The sequence below is a fragment of the Ovis aries genome, chromosome 8 (genome assembly GCF_016772045.2).
Source record: "Ovis aries strain OAR_USU_Benz2616 breed Rambouillet chromosome 8, ARS-UI_Ramb_v3.0, whole genome shotgun sequence".
In the NCBI taxonomy this organism is placed as follows: domain Eukaryota; kingdom Metazoa; phylum Chordata; class Mammalia; order Artiodactyla; family Bovidae; genus Ovis; species Ovis aries.
The window spans coordinates 48,603,877-48,631,642 of NC_056061.1; the positions used below are offsets into that span (position 1 = coordinate 48,603,877).

A 27,766-nucleotide genomic window follows, 5' to 3' on the forward strand; every position below is an offset into this window, starting at 1 on the left:
TATGCTTATGGCAGTTCAGACTTTTAGGAGGAAATACTTAAAAACATAACATTTTGTCGATTTAGAATAAATTTTCCTTTCCTCGTCAAAGTTCATTGAGAACTTCAGTGGGGCTTTGCTAGTAAACTGGTTCGTTTTGTAAAAGTGCAAATTGAAGTATACTATAATGAGTACATCTTTACACCAGCTGATTCTTTTGCAACAAACTGTTTTCTTCCTTTCTATATTACTCCCATTCAGCCTTTGAATATCAAATTAGGTGTGGCTTCCTTAGGGAAGCCTGGCTGACTCGGTGAGTGCGTCTCTCCCTGTGTTCTTAAAATGCTCTTCCTCATGGCAGTACTAGGAGCAGAGATAATTGTTTTAATGACATGCAGCACAAATTAGCAAAAAAGAGGGGTAACGTACTGGATGTATAAATAGTGACTACGCTGCAGATATCACTCGTATCTAGAGTTTGATCCCCTATCAGTAGATGACTTTTATTTGGATTTGTGTCCACCAGAGAAGAGGAGAAACACTGCGAGAATCTGCTGACTTACCAGATGGCAGTAGTCTTGGTTATTACGGCAGAATTAATCTTGAGAAATTTTTGTAATATATTGGCTCTTGTGTCAATAAGGTGACTACTATATTGCTGAGTAAGAAGTAATAAAAATGGATAAAGGCAGGGTTTCTGCCCTCAAAGGGCTTACACTGTATGAAGAAACTTGACCCAGCAGCAAGGTGAGAAACGTGCAGACTGATGGAGTGGCAGAGGCACTTTGGTGGGTCCAGGGAGTAGGGGCAAGGTGCACTGGGAGATGGGGCCTATGCTACAGATGGGACAGGACTTTTGGTTCACCGGTGCCTGAGTGGGAGAGATGCTGAAGTTTACTTTGTTGTCTGAGCTCCCTCTTCCCATTAGCCAGGGCATTGCCAGTTGTTTGTCCCTCCTACTCACCACTCCACACAAAAAGAGGCCGAAAGTAATTAGAAAACAACTGACTTAAAATTGGTTCCTTTTGAGACAGTTTTATATCATGAGACCTTCCAACCCAATCTTCTGTTATTTGCTTTTAGACAGATTTTATATATATGGTTTTTTTTTAAATAATGGAAAGATTTCTGTGATTTGGGCATTTTCTTGACAAGTTGGACTATTCTGGTTATCAGTTTCCTTATCTGTAAAACAAAAGGAGTTTGCTGCATGCATAATAAAAAAAACAAGAAGCAAGAAGAAATTAATTAGACTTGTGAATCAGACAGTAAAATTAGTAATATGAATGTATTTTGAGTAATTTTTCCACCCTGAATAATCCAAGACACTGCATGAATTCTGTAATATTAAATTTCACCCTCAAATCACAACTTCACTTTCCATAAGGTAGAAAACTTTTATAAGTAAATGAGAAATGTCAACAAGCTTTTGCAAATGCAGTTCTCTTCTTCCCTTCTTTCTATGATAACTCTCCCTACTGGTCTCTACCAACTTTGTGACTTTTTAGAAATGAAATGCCAGGTGGTTGTCTTGAGTTATATTTTTTTAGGTGATGGACTGTTCCCTCTACATCAATAAGAACAGCGTAGAGTACCAAGATAATTTAGTCTCAGAAGACTTAAGCAAACTTCCCCTCAAGTCAGGTATACTTGTGGTCTCATTGCCTAGAACTTCCTTGTAACGTTATTATTCTTCAAAATTCAGTTCATGCACTTTTCTTAAGAAAACTTCCTTTACCCCTGCCCCCTGATTTTGGTGTTTCTCTGTTGTTCTTCCTCAGCAGCTTTGTTTATGTTCATTTGAGCGCCTCTATAATGCTCTTGGAGTTTATATTAAAAGCCTCACTGTGGTTGAACTCGGTTCCTTGAGAGAATTTGTATCTTTCCCATCTAGTGAGTTACTGGGCACATAGTAGGTAGTTAGTGTTAAGGATTTTTCCTCCATACAGGGTATTTATGTGTCTTGTTTTGCAAAATAGGTATTTATATTGGCATCTCAATGAAACTTGGGCAAAGGATATAACCAAGTTGCTAAATCTAGAATTGTTTTACTTTTCTGTCCAGTAGAATTACCAAAGAGGACTTTTTTCTGCTTCCTTTAAAACTAAATGCTAGAACAACAAAAATAAAACCAATATATGGCAAGATCAGGGCTCTTTCTTAGCTTAAGTGTAGGGCCTGGAATATGTGTTATGATAAACTGGTCACATTTAATGAGTGGAATGAGTAGCATGAACTGCAAAGTATTTAAGGTTATCTTTGGTCTACATATGCTGTCTTTAGGCAAGCAAAATGTTATTGTTACATTTTTCTAAGCAAGATAGATGAAGCCCAGACTTTGAATTTACTTAAAATCATGAAGTTAGTAGAGGTAAAGAAGAACCAGATATATTGTCCTCTATGTTGTTATTACTGCTGGCTTCCTTTAGATCAGAGTTTCTCAACTTTGGTACAATTGACATTTTGGGTTGGATAATTCTTTGTTGTGGGCAGCTCGCTGCCTTATGCATTGTAGGTTGTTTAAAAACATCCCTGGCCTTTGCCCACTAGATGGCAGTAGCACACCCTTTCCTCCCCAATGTGACAACCAAACATGTAGGCATTGCCAGACATCGTCTGGGGGGGTAAAACCTCTAATTGAGAACCACTGTTTTATACAGCAGATATATCACTTATGTCTCCATTTTGTTTTCCTCTCTATTTTAGTTTTAGAGGATTTCTTTGGCACATGGCCATCCTCTACCTCTAAGCCAAGTTCTGCTCTCATTTGGTAAACACGTTCCTAAACATCTTACTTGTTTGCCTGACATTTGCTTTCATTACTTTTTTTTTTTTTAAAGATAATAGTGGACATCTCAGGTAATATTGATAATTGCTTTCAGATATAATCTATCTAATTTTTTATTTGACAGTTCACCTGGTAAAATCAGATTTGTGTCTATAGAACTAAGTATTATATGTATCAGTTTCAGGTTCGATGCATGAGACAGGGTGCTCAGGGCTGGTGCACTGGGATGACCCTGAGGGATGGGATGGGGAAGGAGGTGGGAGGGGGGTTCAGGATGGGGAACACATGTATACCCATGGCTGATTCATGTCAATGTATGGCAAAAACCACTACAATATTGTAATTAGCCTCCAGTTAAAATAAATAAATTTTTTAAAAAATGAAAATAAATATACCTTTGAAAATTATTTTAATCTAGATGCATGCTGGTGAATTTAATGAAATTAAAATGCCTTACGCCCTAATTACACGTGGTAAAATGTGGCTTGGAAGAATGTTTCTGTACCCTTGTTTATATTTAGCAAGATTCTGTATTTCAAGTTTGATAACTCACAAATGTTTATTTTTAAAAGACTTAAGTCCTTGTGTTTTATAATATCTTTCCCCTTATTATTTTGAGGAACTTGAAAGAAGGATGTTTTAATAGTTACTGATATATATAATCTTTTATGCATAGTGACTTATCATTTCATAATCTAAAATACTCTGTTTAAACATAAATTTAAATATGTGCTTGTGCTAAGTTGCTTCAGTCGTGTCTGACTCTTTGTGACCCCATGGATTGTAGCCCACCCAGGCTCCTCTGTCCATGGAATTCTCCAGGCAAGAAGACGAGTGGGTAGCCATTCCCTTCTCCAGGGGTTCTTCCCAACCTAGGGATCGAACCTGGGTCTCCTGCATTGCAAGCAGATACTTTACTGTCTGAGCCACCAGGGAAGCCCACATTTAAATATACTTGAGACTAATATTTTAAAATAAGTTTTAAAAATTTTCACTTTATTATTTTTTATTATTTATCAAGTATTTATTGAGCATTTTACTAATTGTTTTGCAGGCATATGATTAGACATGATTTTACTGAAGTAAAATTTATATTCTAATAGACATTTAAATACATTTTACTCATAGAAATTGTTTTGCTTTTGCATTTATTTTCAATAACTGAGAACTGCAATGTCTTAAATATATAGTTTTCTAAAAATTTTTTATCAAGCATTTCATTAACTTTCATAAAAGTGCTTTGAAATTCTCAAGTCATGTCAAATCTAGTATTTCAGATGAACATAAATGGTTTGGTATAGAGTCAGATGAGGAATGGCTAACATTTGTGAATTATTGCTTTGTAAAAATGAAAGAGCTAGTATATCTATTCTCCATTGGATGATTTCCAGAGAGAAAAATGTAAAGGATCCTTAGTATCTATTTTACAATTAGCATTATGTTAAAATTATTTTTAAAATTATTCAGTTCAGTTCAGTTTAGTCGCTCAGTCGTGTTTGACTCTTTGCGACCCCCTGAATCGCAGCACACCAGGCCTCCCTGTTCATCACCATCTCCCGGAGTTCACTCAGACTCACGTCCATCGAGTCAGTGATGCCATCCAGCCATCTCATTCTCTGTCGTCCCCTTCTCCTCCTGCCCCCAATCCCTCCCAGCATCAGAGTCTTTTCCAATGAGTCAACTCTTTGCATGAGGTGGCCAAAGTACTGGAGCGTCAGCTTTAGCATCATTCCTTCCAGAGAAATCCCAGGGTTGATCTCCTTCAGAATGGACTGGTTGGATCTCCTTGCAGTCCAAGGGACTCTCAAGAGTCTTCTCCAACACCACAGTTCAAAAGCATCAATTCTTCGGCGCTCAGCCTTCTTCACAGTCCAACTCTCACATCCATACATGACTACTGGAAAAATCATAACCTTGACTAGACGGACCTTAGTAGGCAAAGTAATGTCTCTGCTTTTGAATATGCTATCTAGGTTGGTCATAACTTTTCTTCCAAGGAGTAAGCGTCTTTTAATTTCATGGCTGCAGTCACCATCTGCAGTGATTTTGGAGCCCCCCAAAATAAAGTCTGGCACTGTTTCCACTGTTTCCCCATCTATTTCCCATGAAGTGATGGGACCGGATGCCATGATCTTCGTTTTCTGAATGTGAGGTACCCAGTATAAAATATTTTGGGATTTTCCAGGTGGCGCTAGTGGTAAAGAATCTGCCTGCCAGTGTAGGAGACATAATAGACACAGGTTTGATTCCTGGGTCGGGAAGATCTCCTGGAGAAGGGTATGGCAACCCACTCCAGTATTCTTGCCTGGAGAATCCCATGGACAGAGGAGCCTGGTGGGCTACAGGCCATAGGGTTGCAAAGAGTTGGACATGACTGAAGTGACTTAGCAAGCAAGAAATATTTTAAAGCTGTACAACCCTAGCTTTAACATTTCCTAGATTTAAGAACTTAGATTGGTATTGGTTTCTAAGTGTTCTCATACTAGTCATATGAATAAATAAGGAACAGAAGTAAATGATGGTTGGTTTGTAAATATGACATTCCCTTGGCAGAGGTGGTAAATGGGGTTGGTGTGGGATGCTGACACTCCTTTCTGCCCCTCAGTCCTTTCTTACCCTTCACCACTATAGGGAACTACACTTACTACTAAAAGGTCTGTAATGTTTCTGTCAGATAGACTTTATTAGAAAACAGACTAAATTTTTAAAATTAGTGTTTTTAATGGGATCATAATTAAAAATTAAGCAATTTTAACATTTATAAAAATATTTATATTCAGTAAGTATAAAGAGATTTATCTGTGATCATCCTGAAAAATATGTTACATGAATGAGCCTTAGGGCAAATAAATGAATGAAAACTTCCACTGAAATATTATATATTTGATTTTATGTTTGTTCAGGTTTAAATACAAGACTTAGGAAAATAGCATGTATTATGTTCTTAAATTTACTACAGAGAAAAATAATGTTTTCAGTCAACTCCAGTGACTCTTTCTTTAGCAAAACTGGATACACTAAATTTGTCATTATATGGACTTCTGTTTCAAATAAGTGATCCTATGACTAGGGTTTTTGCATTTTTAAAATTTCTAAAAATCTGTTAGAATTCAATTTGCCTTGTATTTCTAAAAAATATTAGTAGTGAGAACACTTAGCAGTTTTCCCTTCCTATCTTCCTCATAATATGGCCTCACTGAATTGACATAGTTTCCTCTCCTCAGGGGAGGCTATATTTTTCTGTCTGAGTGTTTTGCTCATATTTACTTTCTGCTGTGATCTGTGTTAGTGAATATTACTCATTATTTGAGGCTCACAGTGTTCATTCCTCTTTAAGTACATAACCACCCAAGTAAAAGATTTTTTCGTTTTACTGTGTTCCTAGAATACATTTAAAACATTTTTTCCCCTATTTTGTCGTCTCTTTAATTACATGGGTAGTATTGTTTAACATTTCCACAACTTTTATATCACTGCAAACAAGTTTTATAACCATTATGTAATAACTCTACTTCTCCCCAGTCCATCCATCCCTCCTCCCCTACTGCCTCCACCCACTACTCCTGGTGCCTCAGATCTAGTTCCTCTCCCTGTGAATTTGCCTACTGTGGGTATTTCTTTCTTTCTTTTTTTTTAAAATTTGAGGCTCATTACAATATCGTAGTGGTCTTTTCCATACATCGACATGAATCAGCCATGAGTGTACATGTGTTCCCCATCCTGACCCTTCTTCCACCACCCTCCCCATCACATCCCTCAGGGTCATCCCAGTGTACCAGCTCTGAGCACCCTCTCTCATGCATTGAACCTGGACTGGCGATCTGTTTCACATATGATAATATACATGTTTCAATGCTATTCTCTCAAATCATCCTACCCTCGCCTTCTCCCACAGAGTCCAAAAGTCTGTTCTTTTCATCTGTGTCTCTTTCGCTGTCTTGCATATAGGGTCATCATTACCATCTTTCTAAATTCTGCTTATATATGCTAATATACTGTATTGGTGTTTTTCTTTCTGACTTACTTCGCTCTGTATAATAGGCTCCAGTTTCATCCACCTCATTAGACGGATTCAAATGCATTCTTTTTAATAGCTGAGGAATATTCCATTGTGTATATGTACCACAGCTTCTTTATCCATTCGTCTGCCAGTGGACATTTAGGTTGCTTCCATGTCCTGGCCGTTGTAAACAGTGCTGCGATGAACATTGTGGTATATGTGTCTCTTTCAATTCTGGTTTCCTTGGTGTGTATGCCAGCAGTGGGATTGCTGGGTCATATGGCAGTTCTGTTTCCAGTTTTTTAAGGAATCTCCACACTGTTCTCCATAGTGACTGTACTAGTTTGCATTCCCACCAACAGTGTAAGAGGGTTCCCTTTCTCCATACCCTCTCCAGCATTTACTGCTTGTAGACTTATAGATCGCAGCCATTCTGACCGTCATGAGATGGTACCTCATTGTGGTTTTGATTGGCATTTCTCTGATAATGAGTGATGTTGAGCATCTTTTCATGTGTTTGTTAGCCATCTGTATGTCTTCTTTGGATAAATGTCTGTTTAGTTCTTTGGCCCATTTTTTGACTGGGTCATATATTTTTCTGGAATTGAGCTGCAGGAGCTGCTTGTATATTTTGAGATTAATTCTTTGTCAGTTGCTTCGTTTGCTATTATTTTCTCCCATTCTGAAGGCTGTCTTCTCAGCTTGCTTATAGTTTCCTTTATTGTGCAAAAGCTTTTAAGTTTAATTAGGTCCCATTTGTCTATTTTTGCTTTTATTTCCATTACTCTGGGAGGTGGGTCATCGGGGATCCTGCTATGATTTACATCAGAGAATGCTGTGCCTATGTTTTCCTCTAGGAGTTTTATAGTTTCTGGTCTTACGTTTAGATCTTTGATCCATCTTGAGTTTATTTTTGTGTATGGTGTTAGAAAGTGTTCTAGTTTCATTCTTTTACAAGTGGTTGACCAGATTTCCCAGCACCACTTGTTAAAGAGAGTATCTTTTCTCCATTGTATAGTCTTGCCTCCTTTGTCAAAGATAAGGTGTCCATAGGTGCATGGATTTATCTCTGGGCTTTCTATTTTGTTCCATTGATCTGTATTTCTGTCTTTGTGCCAGTACCATACTGTCTTGATGACTGTGGCTTTGTTGTATAGCCTGAAGTCAGGCAGGTTGATTCCTCCAGTTCCATTCTTCTTTCCCAAGATTGCTTTGGCAATTCGAGGTTTTTGTATTTCCATACAAATTGTGAAATTACTTGTTCTAGTTTTCTGAAAAATGCCTTTGGTAGCTTGATAGGGATTGCATTGAATGATTGCTTTGAGTAGCATACTCATTTTCACTATACTGATTCTTCCAATCCATGAACATGGTATATTTCTCCATCTGTTTGTGTCATTTTTGAGTTTTTTCATCAGTGTTTTATAGTTTTCTATATATAGGTCTTTTATTTCTTTAGGTAGATTTACTCCTAAGTATTTTATTCTTTTCATTGCAGTGGTGAATGGAATTGTTTCCTTGATTTCTTTTTCTGTTTTCTCATTGTTAGCATATAGGAATGCAAGGGATTTCTGTGTGTTAATTTTATATCCTGTCTGTGTGTTAATTTTATATCCTGTAACTTTACTATATTCATTGATTAGCTCTAGTAGTGTTCTGGTGATGTCTTTAGGGTTTTCTATGTAGAGAATCATGTCATCTGCAAACAGTGAGTTTTACTTCTTTTCCAGTATGAATTCCTTTTATTTCTTTTTCTTCTCTGATTGCTGTGACTAAAACTTCCAAAACTATGTTGAATAGTAGTGGTGAGAGTGGGCACCCTTATCTTGTTCCTGACTTTAAAGGAAATGCTTTCAATTTTTCACCACTGAGGATAATGTTTGCTGTGGGTTTATCATATATGGCTTTTATTATGTTGAGGTATGTTCCTTCTATGCCTGCTTTCTGGAGGGTTTTTATCATAAATGGATGTTGAATTTTGTCAAAGGCTTTCTCTGCATCTATTGAGATAATAATATGGCTTTTATCTTTCAATTTGTTAATGTATCACATTGTTATAACAAATGTATACACATTTGTTAGTGTATCATATTGATTGATTTGTGAATATTAAAGAATCCTTGCATCCCTGGGATAAAGCCCACTTGGTCATGCTGTATGATCTTTTTAATATTTTGTTGGATTCTGTTTGCTAGAATTTTGTTAAGGATTTTTTGCATCTATGTTCATCAGTGATATTGGCCTGTAGTTTTCTTTTTCTGTGGCATCTTTGTCTGATCTTGGTATTAGGGTGATGTTGCCCTCATAGAATCAATTTTGAAGTTTACCTTCCTTTGCAGTTTTCTGGAAGAGTTTGAGTAGGATAGGTGTTAGCTCTTCTCTAAATTTTTGGTAGAATTCAGCTGTGAAGCCATCTGGTCCTGGGCTTTTGTTTGTTGGAAGGTTTCTGATTACAGTTTCGATTTCTGTGCTTGTGATGGGTCTGTTAAGATTTTCTGTTTCTTCCTAAGGTTCGGTTTTGGAAAGTTGTACTTTTCTCAGAATTTGTCCATTTCTTCCAAGTTGACCATTTTATTGGCATAAAGCTGCTGATAGTAGTAGTCTTTTATGATCCTTTGTATTTCTGTGTTGTCTATTCTGATTTCTTCATTTTCATTTCTAATTTTGTTCATTTGATTCCTCCCCCGCCTTTTTTTAATGAGTCTTGCTAATGATTTGTCTATTTTATTTATCTTCTCAAAAAACCAGCTTTTAGCTTTGTTGATTTTGGCTGTGGTCTCCTTTGTTTCTTTTGCATTTATTTCTGCCCTAATTTTTATGATTTCTTTCCTTCTGCTAACCCTGGGGTCCTTCATTTCTTCTTTTTCTAGTTGCTTTAGGTGTAGAGTTAGGTTATTTATTTGATCTCTCTCCTGTTTCTTGAGGTAGGCTTGTACTGCTGTGAACCTTCCCCTTAGCACTGCTTTTACTGAATTCCATAGGTTTTGGGTTGTGTTTTCATTTTCATTCATTTCTATACATATTTTGATGTCTTCTGTGATTTATTGGTTATTCAGAAGTATGTTGTTTAGCCTCCATATGTTTGTATTTTTAATAGTTTTTTTCCTGTAGTTGACATCTAATCTTACCACATTGTGATCAGAAAGGATGCTTGAGATGATTTCAATTTTTTTAATTTACCAAGGCTAGATTTATGGCCCAGGATGTGATCTGTCCTAGGGAAGGCTCCCTGTACACTTGAGAAAAAGGTGAAATTCCTTGTTTTAGGGTGAAATGTCCTATAGATATCAACTAGGTCTAACTGGTCCATTGTATCATTTAAAGTTTGTGTTTCCTTGCTAATTTTCTGTTTAGTTGATCTATCCATAGGTGTGAGTGGGGTATTAAAGTCTCCCACTATTATTGTGTTATTGTTAATTTCCCCTTTCATGCTTGTTAGTATTTGCCTTATATATTGCAGTGTTCCTATGTTGGGTGCATATATATTTATAATTGTTATATCTTCTTCTTGGAGTGATCCTTTGTTATGTAGTGTCCTTCTTTGTCTCTTTTCATGGCCTTCACTTCAAAGTCTATTTTATTGGATATGAGTATTGCTACTCCTGCTTTCTTTTGGTCTCTGTTTGGTGGAATATCTTTTTCCAGCCCTTCACTTTCAGTCTGTATGTGTTCCTTGTTTTGAGGTGGGTCTCTTGTAGACAGCATATATAGGGGTCTTGTTTTTGTATCCATTCAGCCAGTCTTTGTCTTTTGATTGGAGCATTCATCCCATTTACATTTAAGGTAATTATTGATAAGAATGATCCCATTGCCATTTACTTTGTTGTTTTCGGTTCGAGTTAATAAACCTTTTCTGTGTTTCCTGCCTAGAGAAGATCCTTTAGCATTTGCTGAAGAGCTGGTTTGGTGGTGCTGAATTCTTTCAGCTTTTGCTTATCTGTAAAGCTTTTGATTTCTCCTTCATATTTGAATGAGCTCCTTGCTGGGTACAGTAATCTGGGTTGTAGGTTTTTCTCTTTCATCACTTTAAGTATATCCTGCCATTCCCTTCTGGCCTGAAGAGTTTCTATTGAAAGATCAGCTGTTATCCTTATGGGGATCCCTTTGCGAGTTACTTGTTTTTCTCTTGCTGCTTTTAATATTTGTTCTTTGTGTTTGATCTTTGTTAATTTGATTAACATGTTTCTTGGGGTGTTTTGCTTTGGGTTTATCCTGTTTGGGACTCTCTGGGTTTCTTGGACTTGGATGGCTATTTCCTTCCCTGTTTTAGGGAAGTTTTCAACTATTAACCTCCTCAAATATTTTCTCATGGCCTTTCTTTTTGTCTTCTTCTTTTGGGACTCCTATGATTCAAATATTGGGGCATTTAACATTGTCCCAGAGGTCTTTGAGGTTGTCCTCATTTCTTTTGATTCTTTTTCTTGTTTCCTCTCTGCTTCATTTATTTCCACCATTCTGTCTTCCACCTCACTTATCCTATCTTCTGCTTCAGTTATTCTACCATTGGTTCCCTCCAGAGTGTTTTTGATCTCATTTATTGAATTATTTATTATTGATTGACTCTTTGTTTCTTCTAGGTCCTTGTTAAACTTTCCTTGCATCTTCTCAATCCTTGTCTCCAGACTATTTATCTGTAATTCCAAAATGTTTTCAAGATTTTGGATCATTTTTGCTATCATTATTCTGAATTCTTTTTCAGGTAGACTCTATCTCCTCCTCTTTTGTTTGCTTTGGTGGGCTTTTATCATGTTTCTTTACCTGCTAAATATTTCTCTGCCTTTTCATCTTGTGTAGATTGCTGTGTTTGGGGTGGCCTTTTGCCAGGGTCCAGCCCCGGTAGATCCAGGGTGATTCGAAGGTGGGGACGGAGTCGGCGTCCTTGGAAAAATACATATTTAATTAAAAATATATAGAGAGATTAGCAATGGATAGTGTATTCGGAAGATTAGTGGAGAAAAAGAGGCTGAATAACTTGGATTATGTGGAATAGCGTCCATGTTCCAGATGGGAATTCAGCCAGAAAAACGAGGAGCAAGAAAGAACAACATGGGGGTATCAGTCTTTCTGGAAACTGATCCGATTTCTTTATTTTTGGGTTTGCTTATATACGTTTTGTTACACATAGGGATGAATACAGAGTCACGTGGGGGTCAGCAGTCCTGACCTTTATCAAAATCAGGTGCTTCACATAAAAAGGTCTTAGGGATTTTATGATCCTTTCTTTCTGATAACCAAAAAATGTATTTCTTCCAAGGGTGTTTTTCCTTAAACCAGGCACCACCTTCCAAATAAAGTTACATGCCTATAGGGTGAGGGTGTAGTGAGTTACAATCAAGAAAGGAATTTATTTAACCCAAGGTTAACATGATTAATCTTAAAGGTTAATACTTATTTCTCCTATATGCTTAAAGGTAACACTTATTTCTCCTAAATGCTGGTTATATTCATTATAAGGGCAGGGAGCATGGAGATTTAGCAGCAAACATCAGCCCAACAAATGAAAATCCTTTCACCAATGTTCCCTTTAAGATCTATTTAGTCTTAAGATAGTGATAAAATTACATTTTTACATAGCAAGGACAGTGATTTATAACAAAGTACAGTGATCTATTACAAAAGAGAAAATCCATTAACTCAAAAAGTCCAGTATTGCTAACATCAAAAACTACTATATTTCCTTTTCTATATTCCAAATACATTGATTAATATATTCCCAGGTGCCTAAGGATATGGAGGCCTGGTGGCAATCATTGATTCAACAAGAAGAAAAAGCCCTATGCTAATTAAGACTCTCAAAATACTCCAAAACTCTCTGTAGTGTTTATGGTTAAGAAGTAGTAAACAATCACTGTTTATGGTTAAGAGATAGTAAACAATCATGTGCATAGTGGCAGGAGTATGGATAATGCTGTCACACAAGCTAGTCTGTCAGCAGAGAGGTTTGACCTAAGACACCCTTGTCACACCCAGGGTAGGGAATTAGCAGCAATTATTGACAAAACAAATGAAAAACCCTTCACCAATATAATTCCTAACCAACCCACTATACTAATAATTTCCAACTCCCCAAAAGAATTTGCCTTTAGTAAGTCTAAAACATCTCATGCCTCTCAGGTTGGGAGGCTGTAAACAATCACATGTGGCCTGACGAACCTATACTGGCGGGCTAGATAACCTTCAGAGCAGTCTGTAAGCTGAGACACTCTTGTTACGCCCAGGAATTTTTATTGCCTTGGAGCTGCACATTTACTCCTTCTCTGAGAGAAACAGTTATGGGGGAGAGCCCCCTGTAAAGTCAGAGGTGTAGGTGAGAGCATAAAACAGACTCTGGATTTGGGGTTAGATGCTCAGGAACAGGGGGTTTCCTGAGGCTTGATCACACCTTTGCGTATGCCAAGCCTCCTTCCTCATGACCTTTGCCATGGGCAGAGTTCCTCACGCTGGCCCCCGGCAGCCTTTCTGTATGCTGGAAGTTTGTGGTTCCTCTTTATTGTGGAGGTTCCTCCCTGTGGATGGGGTGGATGAGTTTCTTGTCAAGGTTTCCTGGTTAGGGAAGCTTGCATTGATGTTCTGGTGGGTGGAGCTGGATCTCTTCTCTCTGGAGTGCAATGAAAAGTCCACTAGTGAGTTTTGAGGTGTCTATGGATTTGGTGTGACTTTCGGCTGCCTGTAATTTTGTCCTCAGGGTTATGTTCCTGCATTGTTGGAGAATTAGCTTGGTATGTCTTGCTCTGAAACTTTTTGGATCTTTGGTGGAGCATGGTTTCAGTGTAGGTATGGAGGCTTTTGGATGAGCTCTTGTTGATTAATGTTCCCTGGAATCAGGAGTTTTCTATTGTTCTCAAGTTTTGGATTTAAGCCTCCTGCCTCTGGCTTTCAGTCTTACTCTTACAGTAGCCTCAAGACTTCTCCATCCATACAGCACTGATGATAAAACATCTAGGTTAATGGTGAAAAGATTTTCCACAGTGGGGGACATCCGGAGAGATTCACAGAGTTACATGGAGAAGAGAAGAAGGAGGAGGGAGATAGAGGTGACTATGAGAAGAAGGGGAATCAAAAGGGGAGAGAGCAATCTAGCCAGTAATCGAGTCCCTATTTGCTCTCCACAGTCTGAAACACCCAGACAGGTTCACGGAGTTCCATAGAGAAGAGAAGAGGGAGGAAGGAGATAGAGGTGACCAGGAGGAGAGGAGGGGGAGTCAAAAGGAAAGAGACCAATATAACTTGTAATCAGTTCCCTAAGTGTTCTCCACAGCCCGGAATACCCAGAGATTTGCCGAGTTAAGTAGAGAAGAGAAGGGGGAGGGAGGAGATAGAGGTGACCTGGGGGAGAAAAAGGAGAGTCAAAAGGGGAGAGAGCAATCAAGCCAGTAATCACACTCCTAAGTGAAAAGGGCTATTGAAGATTGGAGTCTTAAAGGTACAGAATTGATAACAAATACCAAAAAGCAAAGATTAAAAATCTAGAATAGAGGTTAGACTCTCAAAAATACAATATTAAAAAACAAAATCTCAAAAGTTATAAAAAAAGATATGAAATTTCCTTTTAAAATAGGGTCTTTTTTTGTAAGGTAATAGGTTTTAAATATGAAAATTAAAGGAGTAATAACATAAAAATTTTTTAAAATTTAAAAATGATAATAAAATATATCTAGGAATTTCTCTGGAGCTGTTGAGGGCAGTGTGGGGTCAGTTCAGTTTTAGATAGTTCCTTGTCCCAGCTTATACTTGTACTCAAGGTCTATAGGTCCCTTCCAGTGTAGCCAGTGCTAACTACAGGGTTTTAATCTGTTGCAGCTATCACTTCCGAAGCCATTCCCTCTTCTTTATTTTGGCTTCCTTTGTTTGCAAGTCTCTTCAATATCTAACTTCTACCCTGACACAAGGGGCCGAAGGTGGTCATTTATTTAGGCTCACTTGTTCAGTTGTGCTGTGGGGAGGGAGGAACACTGCAAACAAATATCACTGGCATGTGTGGGGAGTACTCGCAGTGTCTGGGCCACACTGGGTTTGCCCCCTGCTCATGGCGTGTGTGCTTTCCCGGTCTGCACTGCTTAGGCTCCAGGTTGCTCTGCAGGGGAACTCTCTAAAGCGGGCCCTGGGTTGAGTGCACTTCCCAGGTCTAAGCTGCTCAGGTTCAGGTTCTCAGGTACTCCACAAAGGCAGAGGCGGTTGGGCCTGCATGTTGTGCCCTTCCCAGGTCGGAGCAGCTTAGGCAACCAGGTGTTTGGCGAGTGCACTCTCCCCAGGTGCGATGTGTCTTATCACTTCCCTGGTCCCAGCTGCTCGGTTTCCTGGGGTGTGCAGCGGGAACACTGTCTCAGGTGTGCCCTGTGTCTCCTCTGGGGAGCTGATTTCTGGCTGCGAACCTCCTGGCGGATGTCAACCGTCCAGGATCCCAGGAAGGCTTGGTTAGCAACTGGGAGCCTGGTCACAGTTTGGTAGAGGATGCTGTCTCTGGGGCCAAGTTGTACCCTCTCCCTCCTGCTCTGGCTGTCGCCTCCCTGCCTCTGGTGGGGAATGGGCTGGTCTGCTGCCTGCTGGCTCTCCTGTGGTATTCACTCAGTCCTTTGTCTGGATATTTCATGTAGGTAGAATCATGCAATTTTTGTCCTTTTGTGTCTGGCTTATTCACTTAGCGTAGTTTTTGAGGTTCGTTCATTTTGTAGCATGTATCAGAAATTCTTTCTTATTTTGTTACTGAGTAATATTCCATTGTATGTATATAGTGCACTTTGTCTGTTTTAATGTTGATGGAAACCTAGGTTGTTTCCACCTTTTGGCAGTTTTGAATAATGCTGCCATGTTGACTTGTCCCAGGTTTTGTTGGTTTTTGTTTTTGTTTTTGTTTTGATGTAAATGGAATTGATTTCTTAGTTTCCTTCTTGGATTGTTCACTGCTGTTGTATAGAAACAATTGATCTTTTGTATTGACAATGCCACCAAAATATTACTTTAAAAGGAATAAATTTAACAAAAATTGTGCAAGACCTGTATACCAAAAACTACAAAACACTACTGAAATTTAGAAGTCATAACTAAAGACATTGGCAGTGTTTGTGAATCAAAAGATTCAGTATTGTTAAGATTCTTCCCCCTTAACTGACCTGTTGATTCACTGTATTCTTGCTTAAAATCCTAATAAAGTTATTTTCATTGAGAGTGACCAGGTAATTTTAAAATATATGTGGAAATACAAATCTACATTAGCTAAGAGACTTTGGAAAAAGAAGAACAAACTTTGAGGACCTGTGTGCTCTTGTTTTAATACTTAATATAGAGCTATAGAAATCAAGACAGTATGGTGTAAGCAGGAAGAAAGGCGTACTTATCAATGCAACGGGTTAGCAAGAATCGAATTACATCTATATCCATAAGCAATTTCTTTTTGGCAAAGATGCCAGGGCAGTTCAGTGAGGGAAGGATAGTCTTTTAACAAACGGTACTGTATCACTTTGATATCCATCTGTCAAATAGTGAACAGTCCCTTACTTCACACCACATAAATAAATTAACCTCAAATGGGTCATAAAAATAAGAAAACAATAAAACTTCTGTAAGAAAATGTAGTGAAAAATTTCAGTAACCTTAGGATAAGCAAAGGTTCCTTAAAAAGGGTACAAAAAGCACAAATTTTAAAAGTTTAAAGTTGATAATTTTGAAAAGATGCTCAGCATCACTAATCATCAGGTAAATGCAAGTCAGAAGCACACTGGTATATTACCTAATACCAGTTAGGGTGGCCATTATCAAAAAGTGAAAAGATAACATGCTGGTGAGAAAGTGGAGGAAGGGAACCCTTCTGCACTGTTGGTAGAAATGTAAATTGATATAGCTCTTATGAAAAATAGCATGAAGTTTCCTCAAAAAATTAATAATAGAGCTGCCATGTCATTTAGCAGTCCCACCTTTGGATATGTATTCAAAAGAAAGAAAATCAACATCCTGAAGAGGTACTTGCATTTCCATCTTTACTGCAGCAATATTCACAGTAGCCAAGATGTGGAAATAACTTGTCTGTCAGAGGATGAATGAGTAAAGAAAATAATGGTATACATGTACAATGGAATATTATTCAACCTTAAGAAAGAAGGAACTTCAGCCAGTTGTGACAACATGGATGAACCTGGAGTACATTATGCTAAGTGAAATAAGGTCTCACTATATGTGGAATCTAAAAAAAAAGTCAAGTCAGAGTGTGGAATGGTGGTTACCAGAAGCGGTGGGTAGGGGACGAATGGAGATATTAATCAAAGGGTAGAAACTTTCAGTTATAAGATGAGTAAGTTCTGGAGACCTAATATATAGCATGGTACCTGTGATTAACAATAAAATATACTTGGAATTTCCTAAGGGAATAAATCTTAAATGGTTACACACAAAGAAGTAACTGTGAGATGATGGATATGTTTATTAGCTTGATTGTGGTAATCATTTCACAGTGTATACATATATCAAAACACCATGTTGTAGACCTTAAATTTTGTATTTCTCAATCATACCTCAGTAAAGCTGGAAAAAAATAGATGATTTTGAGTTCATTAAAATATATTCAAAAGAAATATATTTTGTTAAGAAAATGAAAAGACAAGACAAAAACTGGTAGAAAATATTTGCAGAACATCTATCCAAACAAGGCTGTGTATCCAGAATATATAATATAAACAACTCTTACAGGTACCTCACCAAAGAAGATACACAGATAGCAGCCAATAGCAAGTTAAAAGATCTTCAGCATCTTTTGTCATTAGAGAAATGCAAATCAGAATTATGAGACATACTTTAGAATGAAAATTTTAGAATTAAAAAGACCAGCAATACCTAGTTTGCGGTAGATGCAGAGGAAATTGATCTCTCGTTGTTACAGCTAAATCAAATCCCTTATACAGTGGAAGTGAGAAATAGATTTAAGAGACTAGATCTGATAGACAGAGTGCCTGATGAGCTATGGACGGAGGTTCATGACATTGTACAGGAGACAGGGATCAAGACCATCCTCATGGAAAAGAAATGCAAAAAAGCAAAATGGCTGTCTGAGGAGGCCTTCAAATAGGTGTGAAAAGAGAAGCGAAAAGCAAAGGAGAAAAGGAAAGATATAAGCATCTGAATGCAGAGTTCCAAAGAACAGCAAGGAGAGAGAAGAAAGCCTTCTTCAGCAATCAATGCAAAGAAATAGAGGGAAACAACAGAATGGGAAAGACTAGAGATCTCTTCAAGAAAATTAGAGATACCAAGGGAACATTTCATGCAAAGATGGGCTCGATAAAGGACAGAAATGATATGGACCTAATAGAAGCAGAAGATATTGAGAAGAGGTGGCAAGAATACACAGAAGAACTGTACAAAAAGATCTTCATGACCCAGATAATCACAATGGTGTGATCACTCACCTAGAGCCAGACATCCTGGAATGTGAAGTCAAGTGGGCCTTAGAAAGCATCACTACGAACAAAGCTAGTGGAGGTGATGGAATTCCAGTTGAGCTGTTTCAAATCCTGAAAAATGGTGCTGTGGAAGTGCTACACTCAATATGCCAGCAAATTTGGAAAACTCAGCAGTGGCCACAGGACTGGAAAATGTCAGTTTTCATTCCAATCTCAAAGAAAGGCAATGCCAAAGAATGCTCCAACTACCGCACAATTGCACTCTCACATGCTAGCAAAGTAATGCTCAAAATTCTCCAAGTCAGGCTTCAACAGTACATGAACCATGAACTTCCAGATGTTCAAGCTGATTTTAGAAAAGGCAGAGGAACCAGAAATCAAATTGCCAACATCCGCTGGATCATGGAAAAAGGAAGAGAGTTCCAAAAAAACATCTACTTCTGCTTTATTGACTATGCCAAAGCCTTTGACTGCGTGGATCACAATAAACTGTGGAAAATTCTTAAAGAGATGGGCATAACCCTAAGGATACCACCAGAAAATTACTAGAGCTAGTCAATGAGTATAGTAAAGTTGCAGGATATAAAATTAATACACAGAAATCCCTTGCATTCCTATACACTAACAGTGAAAAAACAGAGAAAACAATCCCATTCACTATTGCAATGAAAAGAATAAAATACTGAGGAATAAATCTACCTAAAGAAACAAAAGACCTATATATAGAAAACTATAAAACACTGACGAAAGAAATGAAAGATGACACAAATAAATGGAGAAATATACCATGTTCATGGATGGATTAGAAGAATCAATATAGTGAAAATGAGTATACTGCCTGAAGTCATCTATAGATTCAGTGCAATCCCTATCAAGCTACCAGTGGTATTTTTCACAGAGCTAGAACAAATAATTTCACAATTTGTATGGGAACCCCACAAACCTTGAATAGCCAAAGCAATCTTAAGAAAGAAGAGTGGAACTGGAGGAATCAACCTGCCTGACTTCAGACTATACTACAAAACTACAGTCATCAAGGAAGTATGGTACTGGCACAGAGACAGAAATATAGATCAATGAAACAAAATAGCCCAGAGATAAATCCATGTACCTATGAACACCTTATCTTTGACAAAGTAGGCAAAAATATACAATGGAGAAAAGACAACCTCTTTAACAAGTGGTGCTGGGGAAACTGGTCAACCACATGTAAAAAAATGAAACTAGAACACTTTCTAACACCATGCACAAAAGTAAACTCATATAGGTTAAAGATCTAAATGTAAGACTAGAAACTATAAAACTCTTAGAGGAAAACATAGGCAGAACACTCTGACATAAATTACAGCAAGATCCTCTATGACCCACCTGCCAGAGTAATGGAAATAAACACAAAAATAAACAAGTGGGACCTAATTAAGTGTAAAAACTTTTGCACAATGAAGGAAACTGTAAGCAAGGTAAAAAAGGCAGCCTTCAGAATGGAAGAAAATAATAGCAAATGAAACAACTGACAAAGAATTAATCTCTGAGATATACAAACAGCTCATGAGGCTCAATACCAGAAAAATGAACAAACCAATCAAAAAGTGGGCCAAAGAACTAAATAGGCACAATTATTTTTAAATGACCAAACTTCCTTTAAGTTGTAGTGAATTGTAGGGAGTAATAGGTTTCATTATTTTTCGAAACTTTCACAAACAAGTATATATGTGTCATTATTTTTCAAAACTTTCACGGACAAGTATCTATGTGTTTTGGCAGGGAAGAGAGAAAGGCTATCCGTAAGGTGTTGGATATCTAACGAATAGCGTGTGTGCATGCTAAGTTGCTTTACTCTTTGTAACCCTATGGACTTTAGCCCACCAAGCTCCTCTGTCCATAGAATTCTCCAGGCAAGAATACTAGAGTGGATTGCCATGCCCTTCTCCAGGGGATCTTCCCATCTAACTCATGAGTGCCTATATCTAACTTTACTCATCAGTTGATGATAACAAAGATTATAGTAAAAGAAGACGTGATTTTGCTTAATAAAAAGTAATTGTTATTATATTTAGTATATCAGATGTATAATCTTTAGCTTCTTATTAACTATTATCCTCATTGTCATCACTTTAGAAATACAAACCTGGTCGATGTGATGATATTTTGAAATGGAAGCCTCCCAGTCTGAATTCTGTGGATTTTCGCCTAAAAATAACAAGAATGGGAGGAGAAGGGTAAGTATGCATGTTTGATTCCCCATCATTTCTATATGTAATAATACTTTTACTATTCCTAGGTACTTACCCAGAAGTTATGAAAACAGATGTCCACATAAATGTTTATATTATATAAAGCTTCACTTTTTATCTGGTGTTTAACATATTCCTTCAAAATAAAGTAAAATACTTTCCCAGAATACTTTATATATGTATACTATAAATCTATTTCATTTTCCCAGATTATTTCTTTGATATATTACAGCTCATATTTTGTAGCATCCTTTAAAATTGACCAATTTTAGTCTTAAAAAAAGTTATTTCTAATATTAACACAATAAACTTCATTAAAATATAAAAATGAAAATAGATTTTACTTGAAAATAATCCAGTCAAGTGAATTATAAATGTAAGATATTATTATTATTATTGAACATTTTAAAACAAGCCATTTTTCCTTTGAAGGGAACTGCTTCATGTTTGCATTTGCATAGCAAAAACTTATTTATACTTTATTGGGGTAGAGTTTTAATCGTAGAATTTCATTAAAATTTTTCATAATGTCTATTAAGTGTTAATTTCATGTATTGGTTAATCTTCATATGTGACTTCATTGGTTGGTTGTTGTTGTTAGTTACTAAGTCATGTCTGACTCTTTCGCGACCCCAGGCTCCTCTGTCTATGGGGTTTCCCAGGCAGGAATACTGGAGTGGGTTGCCATTTCCTTCTCCATCATTGGTTGCTACTTTAGAATTTAAAAAAAGAAACATGCTTTAGCATTAATAAATATTTTCATTGTTTTTCCAAAGCCTTGTTTTATTTTACCTTGTTCCACAATTTTTTATGGCATCTTATGTAAGTAAATGCATAATAACAAAACAAGAAGTGTTTAATCAAGGAAATCTAAAGAGAAAGTATGTAAGATAACATTGGCAGAAAGCTTAAAAATGTACCAGTGCATGCCATGAAATGCATGCACTTTTTATTTGCCAAAGGTAAACCACAGGTTTGGTTTTTTGTAGCTAATGGAATGAAGGGTAGACAATGAGTTATGTGACTGCAGATTCCAGAAGATTAAGTCTCTTAAGAGATTACACGCTTTCAAATAATGATACTGTGTAGGGTGATGAATCCTAACTAAAAAGAGAGAGTTTATTAAGTTATATATCAGTTTTTAAAACATAGAGTAGTTAATATTTTATGTCCTTAAAGGAGAGTTTGTGACTTAATAACAAAGTACTGTTTAGCCAGAACAACAATCTGGGACCTCAAATAGTGTTGTTTAGGTATTTTACTCTCTACTGATCTGGTTTAATCCAAAGATAGAATTGGATAGAATATATATATTCTATAGAATAATGTAGAATATTAGATAAAAGAAATAATATTCATAATCTAGGATATCTATATGCTGGATATCTGTCAGGAAGAATAATCTTTAGTTTACTATTTATCAATACTTAGGTATGCATTGATATTAATATTAATATCAGTTAACCATTTATTAATTATTAACCAGTATTCTCACTACAACATTGTTATTATAACACTTAACTACTAATAAGATGAATAAATATTATTAATATTTTCTGGAAACTGCCCCCAAACACATTCTACCTCCCCTCGTATATATAAAATAACGCTGTCTTTGGATAAATATTGCTGAGTAGTAAGCTCAAGGCTTATTCTTCCTGATGAAGTGTTGGGTGTACAGGTATTCTGGGTTGCCAGTTCACTTTCGAACCTCCAGATCAGCAGTCATGCAAGATGGTGTTCGTATGTCTTTCTGGAAGTGCCTTGGAGAATACCACCTCTCTTCTAAATAGCGGTGGCTGAAGGATTAAGTCTGCATGCATCTTTTTTTTCCCTTAAAAGACACAAATGAATATGGTTCTTTGGAAATAAGACTTCAAAGATAAAGTGAAATTTGTGAAATTGCTTCATTGCTAAATCCTCTATTTTACTTAAATCTCTATCATATTTAGTTAAGTATAAACCTTTCTGTGATTTTGTTGATTGTTTCATTGAGTTTTGAAACACATGCCAATCATTTTGTTTAGCTTTCTAAGATTGCAGTTCTTAGGAGCACTTAAAAGCTACATGAGGCTACATGTGGAATGACCGTTTTTCTAAGTATTAAAAATGATATTAATTTTTTCCTTTATTTGTCTATTGCAATTGAATATGACAAAGTATAATTTAGTAGTTTGTCATTTGCTTCTATTCTTAGTATGTTTTAATATATATATATTTTTAATTTTACCTATCTGGAATGTCTTCTTATAAGAAAAAATGAATTATCTCTTATTTTAATACCTCTTTAAAACATACCGAAATATTAGCATTTAAGATGATTTTTCTTATAGAATTAAGCAGCTTACATTGGTGTAGGTACATAATTTATATATGTAACATGAGTGTCAGTTTTCAGAAATGGAGTATTTAATATGAACTATAAAGTGATAAATATTATATTAAATATGTATTATTCAGTTAGCTGGAGTAATATCCTTTTTTTTCCCATGGAGAGAATGTTATGGATGATAGCAGTTTTCACAAAGTAAATGAGTTTGTATCTAATGCTTATGTTAGATGCGATATGTCAGAGAGCATTATGGGGAAATATACCTGTAATAGTTTGAGAGGATTGTAGCCATGTCTCTGAATCATAAGAATCATAACATGTGACTAGTGAAGTGGACTAAAATATTTAAATATCATAAGGCAAGCTAATTTCTTTTCTTTGTTCTGCTCCTATATATTTCTACAAAGTTAAGTATGGAATGGAATGTCTTGACAGGTATAATATAAATACCAGTCTTTGAAAATGTCTGCAATGATTTTTTTCTTTTTGCAGACATTTGGTATTTTCACTTCTTGTAGTATCATTTCTGAAAATTTGAACATACTAAGTTAATGTTGATTTATCATGGCCTAAAATAACTTGTGTACATCTTAGCAGTTTACATTGTATTGACATACGATACAGATTTTCATCAGAAAGCTATTGCATTGCTTTAAAATTATTGTGGGTTTAAATAATCTACAACCAAAAAATGTAGTCATTGTCAAAAGCTAGGATTACAAAGGTGGTCTGTATTCTAGAGAGTGCAAACACTTGAGTACAACAATGTCAGTGACTTAAAGTGAGCAAAATAACCTTATTATTTGTATAGCATAGTTTGGAGCACAGATTCTAGACCCAGGGTACCTGGGCTTAAATCTTATTAACTGTGCTTTGAGCATATTCTTTATTTCTGTGCCTCAAATTCCTCACTAGTAAAATAGAAATTTTACTAAAGAGGAATCACCTCACTGATGCAATGGACTTCAGTCAGTTCAGTTGCTCAGTCATGTCCGAAACTTTGCAACCCCATGGACTGCAGCATGCCAGGCTTCCCTGTCCATCAGCAACTCCAGAGCTTACTCAAACTCATGTCCATCGAATCGGTGATGCCTTTCAACCATCTCATCCTCTATTGTCCCTTTCTCCTCCTACCTTCAATCTTTCCTACCATCAGGGTCTTTTCCAATAAGTCAGTTCTTGGCATCAGGTGGCCAAAGTATTGGAGTTTCAGCTTCAATATCAGTTCTTCCAATGAATATTCAGAACTGATTTCTTTTAGGATGGACTGGATCTCCTTGCAGTCCAAGGGACTCTCAAGAGTCTTCTCCAACACCACAGTTCAGAAGCATCAATTCTTTGGCGCTCAGCTTTCTTTAAGGTCCAACTCTCAGATCCATACATGAATCCTGGAGAAATCATAACTTTGACTAAATAGGCCTTTGTTGGCAAAGTAATGTCTCTGCTTTTTAATATACTGTCTAGATTGGTCATAACTTTTCTTCCAAGGAACAAGAATCTTTTAATTTCATGGCTGCAGTCACCATCTGCAGTTATTTTGGAGCCCAAACAAAGAAAGTCTGTCACTGTTTCCACTGTTTCCCCATCTGTTTGCCATGAAGTGATGGGACCAGATGCCATGATCTTAGTTTTCTGAATGTTGAGTTTTAAGCCAACTTTTTCACTCTCCTCTTTCACTTTCATCAAGAGGCTCTTTAGTTCTCCTTTGCGTTCAATGCCTTTTCTCCTTCACCATAAGGGTGGTGTCATCTGCGTATCTGAAGTTATTGATATTTCTCCTAACAATCTTGATTCCAGCTTGTGCTTCATCCAGCCTGGCTTTTTTCATGATATACTCTGCTTATAAGTTAAATAAGCAGGATGACGATATACAGCCTTGACATACTCCCTTCCCAATTCGGATCCAGTCTGTTGTTCCATGACTGGTTCTAACTTTTGCTTCTTGATCTGCATACAGATTTCTCAGGAGGCAGATAAAGTGGTCTGGTATTCTCAATTCTTGAAGAATTTTCTACAGTTTGTTGTGATCCACACAGTCAAAGGCTTTGGCATAGTCAATAAAGCAGAAATAGATGTTTTTCTGGAACTCTTGCTGTTTCAATGATCCAATGGATATTGACAATTTGATCTCTGGTTCCTCTGCCTTTTCTAAAACCAGCTTGAACATCTGAAGTTCACGATTCATGTACTGTTGAAGCCTGGCTTGGAGAATTTTAAGCATTACTTTACTAGCGTGTGAGATGAGTGCAATTGTGCGGTAGTTTGAGCATTCTTTAGCATTGCCTTTCTTTGAGATTGGAATGAAAACTGACCTTTTCCAGTCCTATGGCCACTGCTGAGTTTTCCAAATTTGCTGGCATATTGAGTGCAGCACTTCCACAGCACCATTTTTCAGGATTTGAAATAGCTCAACTGGAATTCCATCCCCTCCACTAGCTTTGTTCATAGTGATGCTTCGTAAGCTCACTTGAGTTCACATTCCAGGATGTCTGATTCTAGGTGAGTGATCACACCATCATGGTTATCTGGGTCACGAAGATCTTTTTTGTATAGTTCTTCTGTGTATTGTTGCCACCTCTTCTTAATATTTTCTGCTTCTGTTAGTCCCATGACGTTTCTATCCTTTATTGTGCCCATCTTTGCATGAAATGTTCCCTTGGTATCTCTGATTTTCTTGAAGAGATCTCTAGTCTTTCCCATTCTGTTGTTTCCCTCTATTTTTTTACATTGATCACTCAGGAAGGCTTACTTATCTCTCCTTTCTATTCTTTGGAACCCTGCATTCAAATGGGTATATCTTTCCTTTTCTCCTTTGCCTTTAGCTCCTCTTCTTTTCTCAGCTACTTGTAAGGCCTCCTCAGATAACCTTTTTTTTTTTTTTTAATTTTAATATCTTTAATTCTTACATGCTTTCCCAAACATGAACCCCCCTCCCACCTCCCTCCCCATAACATCTCTCTGGGTCATCCCCATGCACCAGCCCCAAGCATGCTGCATCCTGCGTCAGACATAGACTGGTGATTCAATTCTTACACGATAGTATACATGTTAGAATGTCATTCTCCCAAATCATCCCACCCTCTCCCTCTCCCTCTAAGTCCAAAGGTCCATTATACACATCTGTGTCTCTTTCCCTGTCTTGCATACAGGGTCGTCATTGCCATCTTCCTAAATTCCATATATATGTGTTAGTATACTGTATTGGTGTTTTTCTTTCTGGCTTACTTCACTCTGTATAATCGGCTCCAGTTTCATCCATCTCATCAGAACTGATTCAAATGAATTCTTTTTTACGGCTGAGTAATACTCCATTGTGTATATGTACCACAGCTTTCTTATCCATTCATCTGCTGATGGACATCTAGGTTGTTTCCATGTCCTGGCTATTATAAACAGTGCTGCGATGAACACTGGGGTACATGTGTCTCTTTCAATTCTGGATTCCTCAGTGTGTATGCCCAGCAGTGGGATTGCTGGGTCATAAGGTAGTTCTATTTGCAATTTTTTAAGGAATCTCCACACTGTTCTCCATAGTGGCTGTACTAGTTTGCATTCCCACCAACAGTGTAGGAGGGTTCCCTTTTCTCCACACCCTCTCCAGCATTTATTGCTTGCAGATTTTTGGATCGCAGCCATTCTGACTGGTGTGAAGTGGTACCTCATTGTGGTTTTGATTTGCATTTCTCTAATAATGAGTGATGTTGAGCATCTTTTCATGTGTTTGTTAGCCATCTGTATGTCTTCTTTGGAGAAATGTCTCTTTAGTTCTTTGGCCCATTTTTTGATTGGGTCGTTTATTTTTCTGGAATTGAGCTGCAGAAGTTGCTTGTATATTTTTGAGATTAGTTGTTTGTCAGTTGCTTCATTTGCTATTATTTTCTCCCATTCCGAAGGCTGTCTTTTCACCTTGCTTATATTTTCCTTTGTTGTGCAGAAGCTGTTAATTTTAATTAGATCCCATTTGTTTATTTTTGCTTTTATTTCCAGAATTTTGGGAGGTGGATCATAGAGGATCCTGCTGTGATTTATGTCTGAGAGTGTTTTACCTATGTTCTCCTCTAGGAGTTTTATAGTTTCTGATCTTACATTTAGATCTTTAATCCATTTTGAGTTTATTTTTGTGTGCGGTGTTAGAAAGTGATCTAGTTTCATTCTTTTACAAGTGGTTGACCAGTTTTCCCAGCACCACTTGTTAAAGAGATTGTCTTTACTCCATTGTATATTCTTGCCTCCTTTGTCAAAGATAAGGTGTCCATATGTGTGTGGATTTATCTCTGGGCTTTCTATTTTGTTCCATTGATCTATATGTCTGTCTTTGTGCCAGTACCATACTGTCTTGATGACTGTGGCTTTGTAGTAGAGCCTGAAGTCAGGCAAGTTGATTCCTCCAGTTCCATTCTTCTTTCTCAAGATTGCTTTGGCTATTCGAGGTTTTTTGTATTTCCATACAAATCTTGAAATTATTTGTTCTAGTTCTGTGAAAAATGTGGCTGGTAGCTTGATAGGGATCGCATTGAATTTGTAAATTGCTTTGGGTAGTATTCTCATCTTCACTATACTGATTCTTCCAATCCATGAACATGGTATATTTCTCCATCTATTAGTGTCCTCTTTGATTTCTTTCATCAGTGTTTTATAGTTTTCTATATATAGGTCTTCAGTTTCTTTAGGTAGATATATTCCTAAGTATTTTATTCTTTTCATTGCAATGGTGAATGGAATTGTTTCCTTAATTTCTTTTCTACTTTCTCATTATTCGTGTATAGGAATGCAAGGGATTTCTGTGTGTTGATTTTATATCCTGCAACTTTACTATATTCATTGATTAGCTCTAGTAATTTTCTGGTGGAGTCTTTAGGGTTTTCCATGTAGAGGATCATGTCATCTGCAAACAGTGAGAGTTTTACTTCTTCTTTTCCAATTTGGATTCCTTTTATTTCTTTTTCTGCTCTGATTGCTGTGGCCAAAACTTCCAGAACTATGTTGAATAGTAGCGGTGAAAGTGGACACCCTTGTCTTGTTCCTGACTTTAGGGGAAATGCTTTC

At 37.0% G+C, this 27,766-nt stretch overlaps 1 protein-coding gene across 1 annotated transcript in view; it reads left to right on the forward strand.

The window, feature by feature from the left end:
* The window catches only part of RNGTT (RNA guanylyltransferase and 5'-phosphatase), a 235,173-nt gene that overhangs the window by 129,096 nt on the left and 78,311 nt on the right, over window positions 1-27,766 (forward strand). The window contains exon 13 of the mRNA XM_027972440.3: window positions 20,273-20,373. Within this exon, the coding sequence (XP_027828241.1) occupies window positions 20,273-20,373 (101 nt within the window). The remainder of the gene's footprint in view (window positions 1-20,272; window positions 20,374-27,766) is intronic.